This window comes from Delphinus delphis, chromosome 13 (genome assembly GCF_949987515.2).
Source record: "Delphinus delphis chromosome 13, mDelDel1.2, whole genome shotgun sequence".
Taxonomy (NCBI): domain Eukaryota; kingdom Metazoa; phylum Chordata; class Mammalia; order Artiodactyla; family Delphinidae; genus Delphinus; species Delphinus delphis.
In genome coordinates this window covers 76,543,196-76,549,411 of record NC_082695.1, presented here as the reverse complement: position 1 = coordinate 76,549,411, position 6,216 = coordinate 76,543,196, and the positions used below count along the sequence as shown (strand labels likewise).

Sequence of the window (6,216 nt, the reverse complement as noted above, 5' to 3'; positions counted from 1 at the left end):
GGCTCCTCTGGAAGGGAGCTGCCGTGGAATCGGATCCGCACTGACCGTCTGGGCAGGCCCTGCTCCAGGCAACAGGTGAGCCCTGTCCACAGGGGATTTAAGCACCGAGGAGGTCAGAGAGCCAGCCCAGATCTTCTGTAGTGACTACGGCACTGGCGTGAAAACCCAGAGCCTTCCAAGTCTGCTCCGATCCACCTGGAGCAGAGGGACGACAGGGCGGCAAGGTGCTGCTGAGTGGGGCTGGGCGGAGGGACCCTCAGATGGTTTTGCTCCGGCTCTAGAGCAGAGAGCTCTGCCCGGGCTTGGGCAGTCTAGTCCCTTGGTCACTGGGTCCCTTATGGGCTGAGAGGAACTCAATCTCCTTCCACAGCCTTAGTGGTTTTCAAAGTACACAGTGTACAAGTAGCCTGACATGGAATGAAGAACGGACGTCACCAAGGAGGGGGGGGGGGTCCTCTGATCTGACCACCCAGTGAGGGGACGGACAGCCCATTACCGAGTCTACAAGAAAGACTAGTTGCCATGTCCTGTCACTGAACCAGCCAGGTACCACTGGAGGGTAGATCTGAAGAAGGAAAACCATTCTACCTGGGAAGCTAGTCCACATGAGACAAGAGAGAAGACCCACAGCATCTCCAAAACATGGTTCACAAGATGCAGGGTCGGCGGGGAGGGGTGGGGCACTAGAGTCTGTAAATGGGGCCAGTAAGTCAGCTAGGAATACGGGATTTCCTAGTGGACCCCACTGCACTGACATTATTTCTGCTAGGGGTAGAGAGCGAGGCAACCAGCTCCGGTGTACATTGTTAATCAACCATACTCCAATTTTTATAAAAAGATCTATTAACATGTTCAGGTGATTGAGGGGGCCTTGAGAGACCTGGAAACCAACTTGGCTTTGTGGGAGTTTTCCAGGGATCTCCTCTATGCAACCTCATCTATTCCCCTTTTACCGTCTACCCTACACAATAACAAGAAGAAATAGAAAGGCTGTAAGACCAGCTACGCGTATTGTTAACCACAGGGTTGATTTCACTACGTTTGTTCAATGTAGGTTAGCCTGTTGGGTATTTTCCCTTAAAAAAAAAAATCAAAGTCGGAAATATCTGATGACCCCAAAGTTACATGCATTCATTCCAAACCCAAGCTGGGTGGGATCATCTGCAAGACACATCTGGCTCTTGAGACAAAAGCAGATGGGTCCAATACTTGTAAATTTTATATTTATTATAACAAAAATGACATGTTCATTTGTGCATTCTGCTTTAATATAACTCTTGGTATGTAAATGATCTAACTGAATTCTATACAGTCATGCTGATTGTGGCAGCAGTAAGGAACACAATTAAAAAGTGTCTACAAAAGAGGCTGGGTGGAAACAGGAGAGGAAGAAAAAGGGTCAGAGGCCCGTCGGGTGCAGGTTCGTTTCCAGTGGCCTAAGGTCCACCTTATTTGAACAGCAATGCTCTCAGCAATGCTCAGGCTCATCATTCAATGAATTAAAAAGGTGGGGGGATGAGGGGGTGTGGGCAGGAAGGTGTGTCAGAGGGGGAGGGGAGGGAAGTCAGTTGTTTAGTCCCTTATGCCCAAACTACAAAACATGTGAAGCATCACTATACAACACTGAGCTATTTACAATAGAAATTTTTCAATCAACTGTTCTCTCAGAGAAAATTAGTGAATCCAGTGACTTAGGTCACCTGACAGAGTAAAGCAACTCCTAGGAGTTAGTCTCCATATTCTACAAATGTCTATCATTTTCAAGACAAAAAAAAAAAAAAAAAAAAGGCTTCACCCCCAACCCCCGCAAAGAAATACAGAATTACAGTATTAAATCATTTAGCACTGGCAACCTGCCCTGCCTTCCAGACAAACAAAACAACACAAAGCCACTTTAAAAAGTATTACATTATCATTAACTGTTTCTCTGTAATATATTAAACCTTTTGTTCTTTGTCTTTACACATCTGATATGTTAGGGGAAGAAGTTAACAAATTTAAATCATATTGGTACAGCATCACGAGAAGAAAAGTGGTAATTATTTTAAAAAATGACCAACAGAAGGGGAACCTACAGACTGGATGCAAAGACAGGCTGGGAAAGCGTCTGGGAGAAGGGCGTGGAGTAAACCCCTGGTTTAACGGGAGCCTGGGAGGCTCTGGCAACTCAGCCTTTGTTGGTTAGTTTATTTTTAAGCAGCGCGCGGGTGGGTCATAGCGGTGTGTCACAGCAGTCTGGCAGCTGGTCCCCCGGGCACTGCCGCGGCGGCGGCTGCACGTGGAGCTGTGAGGGCGGCGGCGGTGGCGGCGGCGGCGGTGGCGGCTGCTGGTGTTTCATGATCTCTTTGACCTCCTCCTCCAGCTCCGGGGGAATGATGAACTGATCATCAGGATCTGGCTGAGCCGGGGCTGCAAAATAGCCCCCCGGCTTGCGGAGAGGCGCGTCCGTGGCCACCTCTATCACGTTGTGGCTCCGTTCCTGGGGCGCCACGGAGCCGTTAGCCCTCCGGCGCCCCATGGTCCCCACGGCGGCACAGTCCGCCCTCCGGGGCAGGGCCGGCTCGTCCTCGTTGGCGCTGATGACGATACCCTCGTCGCTGGCCTCGGCCGGCAGCTGCAGCAGGGGCTGCTGCCTCTCCTTCTCCTTGGTGCGGCCGCAGTGGATGTCCACCTCCACCTCCACCCGGCTGCCGTTGGTGAAGACGCCCTCGATGGGCTCTTCGTCATCGCTGTCGAGGCCGTTGTCGGAGAAGGCGCTAGAGAAAGTGGCGCTGGACAGCTGGCGCTGGAAGGAGCTGGACGGGCAGGCGGGGTGCAGCGAGCAGCGCGGCTCGCTGGGGCAGGCGGGACTGCTCTCGCTCAGGGCGCCCGGAGGGGGCTCGTCCGAGGCCGTGGACCCCACCTCGCTGCTCATCTCGGACGTGGAGAGCTCGCTGCTCATCTCCGAGGCCAGGCCGCTGCTGGACGACGGCACGCCCAGCCCGTCGGCGGGCCGCTCCTTGATGACCATGCTGACGGAGGGCGGGAAGGTGCCGGGGCTGGGCGGCGGCACGGGCCCGCCGGCGCCGAGCTCGCAGCAGCAGAAGCTGTCCTCGGGGACGCTGAGCTGCACCACCACGGCGCTGACGCTGTCGCGGCAGCCGTAGCTCTGCGCCAGCGTGCACAGCTTCTTGGCGGCGGCCAGAGCGTCGGGGACGTTGCGCACGGCCCCCACGGCCTCCTCAACAGACAGGCTGTCCCACAGGCCCTTGCTGCCCAGGATGAAGAACTCGTCCTGCGGGGTCAGGGCCACGGACTGCACATGGGGGCGGGGCACCACGCTGGGGTGCAGGAACGTGTAGCCCAGGATGCGCGTGGACTCGGTCACTCCGTTCACTTTGCCATCCTGGAAGAAGAGGGGTTTCCAAACAGACGTTACCACGGAGCACGCGGGGCGACGTGCGGCTTCCCTGGGGCCTCCTGCCTGGGGGACCACCGGAGCGTGACACGCGGTCCACAGGGGGAGGGGCTGCCCACCCTCCTGAGAGTGGTTCACGTCCACCTGTCATCAGAACCCTGGGGCAGAAGCCCGGGGCAGGTAAGAAGCAGGAGGGACAAATGGAAAGTATCTCAGTTACTCCCTTTATTGGGACCCGTCTATCTCCAAAGCAGACCATCATCTGACACAGCAACACGGCTGATTAGTGCCTCCTGGAACCCACGGGGGTCCCGAGAGGAAGAGCCTTGCTGAACGCGCCAGTGCCGAGCAGCCCCCGAGGCAGGTGCGTTCCAGATAACGCCCGGAATCTTAGGTCCCTCCCCAAAGCACACCAACCATCAGGGGCGGTAATGTCTGAAGGTCCAGAAGTGAGGGGAGAGGCACTGTTTTAAACGTATAAAAACAATTGGTGGGGAAATCGTGGGGTGACTAGCTGGGTACAACTGATCGTGTTTGGAGAGGTAGATGCTTAAGGAGAAGTGCCAGGTCCTGCCGCTTCCCTGAACTCACTTCCGTGGCAGCAAATGGAGACGACAAAGTCTCCTGCTTCAGTCCGGCCAAGTTCACGCCACTTACACCACGAACCAAAGTTTCAGACCACTTGCCGATAAAAAGCCTTTACTGTGAAGCTGGAGGAGAGGAGGGGAGATAACCCCAGGGTGTACCTGCTCGGTTCTTTATTCTTCAAGTTTGAGGTTCTCGGGTCTAGGACATGCCTCTACATGCCCCTATTTTTAACACCTTTTCCAGAGGAGGCTCCATTCGGACAACTTTTATGTGTGTCTGGGATGAGGGAATAGTGATGGTCTAACCATCTCCCTCGAAGCAAGTGTCTCTTCCGGAGAATACCCATTCCCTTCCCAACCCTACCACGTTCCTTCATTTGGGAGTACATCCCCCAGCTCCGCAGACAATCCCGCCACACAGGCAACACAATTCGAAGTAAAATTACTAAAGCAGGGCTTCAAGCACAATTTTCAGCTCTCTTAATTCTCCTAATATATTTGTTCTTCCCCAAAATGTGGAATTTCGGCAAAAATTACCCTCGCTGTTCTGCCCAACCCTTTAAGATCTCACCACATCAGAATCAATGATTTTGTCCGTGTGTGTGTGTTTGGGGGGGGGCATACCTCAAGGCAGGGAAATTAAAGAAAACCAACGCAGCAATACAGATAAAGCGAGGAAGAGGGAGGCAGAGAAAGCAGGAGAAACCTCTGAAGCACCAACTGTGACGCATTTATGTAGCAGAAATGGTTAATCTTTGCAACATGTAATGTTGAACATTTAATTCAATACGTTTAATAATTTCATCCAACCCCATCTGAGACTGTCTAGCGTCCATTTTAATCCTCTCCGCTCTTAGAACAAGCAGGGAACTAAAATCTACACGCGGCCTCCTTCGCCAGACCCTCGTGGTGGAGCCCGAGTCTTTATCTTTCTCATGGCCCTTGGTCAAAGTCTACCGGGAGTCACAGTCCTTCTCTACTGAGCTGCAAACGTTCACCACTGTCTACCCGAGCTACAAATGCTTCCAGGGGTTTTATCCACAAGACTGGACACCTCCTGGGGGCAGACGTGTGTCTCCGGGGATCACGTCTGTAGCCCACATCACGTTTCAGGTGAGCAGCAGGTGAGCCACACTGTAGGATGAGCTAGTGAGTGGAGCACAATTCCTCCAGCCCACTTTGGAAGCTGCGCTACAGGGAATCTTCTGTCACGAAGACTGACACCCGTGTTTCTCAACAGTGGCACTCTTGACATTTTGGGCCAGACCATTCCTTGCTGTGGGGCTGTCCTGTGCACTGCAGGATGCTTCGTAGCATCCCTAGCTTCTACCTGCTACATGCCCCAAGCATTTCTGCTGTGACAACAACAGTGTCCTCGGACGTTAGCAAGCGTCCTGTCAGGGGGAGATGGCCCCTGGCTGAGAACCGCTCACTGCCTTACTCAAGTGGAGCAGATGGCATGAACCAAAGTAACTCCTCCTTACATGTACACCGATGCGCACACTCGCCTCGTATGACAGGACAGACACACAGCTATGCCCACTTTACGGAGGACGAGTCTGAGGCTTCAAGGTTTCAAGGTCGTAGCCCGCAAGCTGCAGATCTAGGACAGGAGGACCAGTGGCATGACTTCAGGGCTGGCGGCTTCAGCCCCCCGCCGAAGCGCCTCCGAAGAGCGGCTGTGAGGATGAGACGGTACCGTGGCACAGCCCTCGATGTGGAAAGGCCGTCGATAGCTATCTTATCACTCTGTATATTGTAACGTCTCCAGACACATCACACGCAGAGTTTGCTCTGTGCTACTCCGGATGTGGAGTTTTAATTTTAAACCAACTGCAATGTTTAAAGAACGTCCTTTGGTGGGAAATGCTGTCTGGCTGATTCTGCCACGACCCTGGCCCCGTCCTCCCCCGTCCTGAGGAAAGTCCCTCTTCCTTACCTCCGTGATAATGGCCTTGTGCCGTTTGATTCTCTTCAGTTCTTCCTCACAGCTCATAACGTATGACCTGGACAGAGGCAGCGGCTTCCCGTTCCGACACAGAACCGTTTGGCACTTGCCCACATTAGCAGAGGTCAAGGTGAAGGGTCCTCCTGGGTCCACAGGGTCATGCTTGATATGACAAAGGACAGCAGCACCTCCAAGTTTCTGCCCAGCAGTTCCAAGCTTCCTGGAAAACGAAGAGACGGGGTAAAAACCCACACACACCCGTCACGTGTAGTTTTGCCAGACTG

General features: G+C 53.7%; 1 protein-coding gene across 1 annotated transcript in view; it reads right to left on the bottom strand.

Annotated features, from left to right (window-relative positions):
* Positions 1 to 1,076: 1,076 nt before the first annotated feature.
* PHLPP1 (PH domain and leucine rich repeat protein phosphatase 1) overlaps positions 1,077 to 6,216 on the bottom strand; it is a 213,205-nt gene continuing 208,065 nt past the window's right edge. Inside the window, exons 16-17 of the mRNA XM_060029176.1 lie at positions 5,924 to 6,152; positions 1,077 to 3,385 (exon numbers count right to left, since the gene is read on the bottom strand). Of these exons, the coding sequence (XP_059885159.1) occupies positions 2,213 to 3,385; positions 5,924 to 6,152 (1,402 nt within the window). The 3' untranslated portion in view covers positions 1,077 to 2,212. The remainder of the gene's footprint in view (positions 3,386 to 5,923; positions 6,153 to 6,216) is intronic.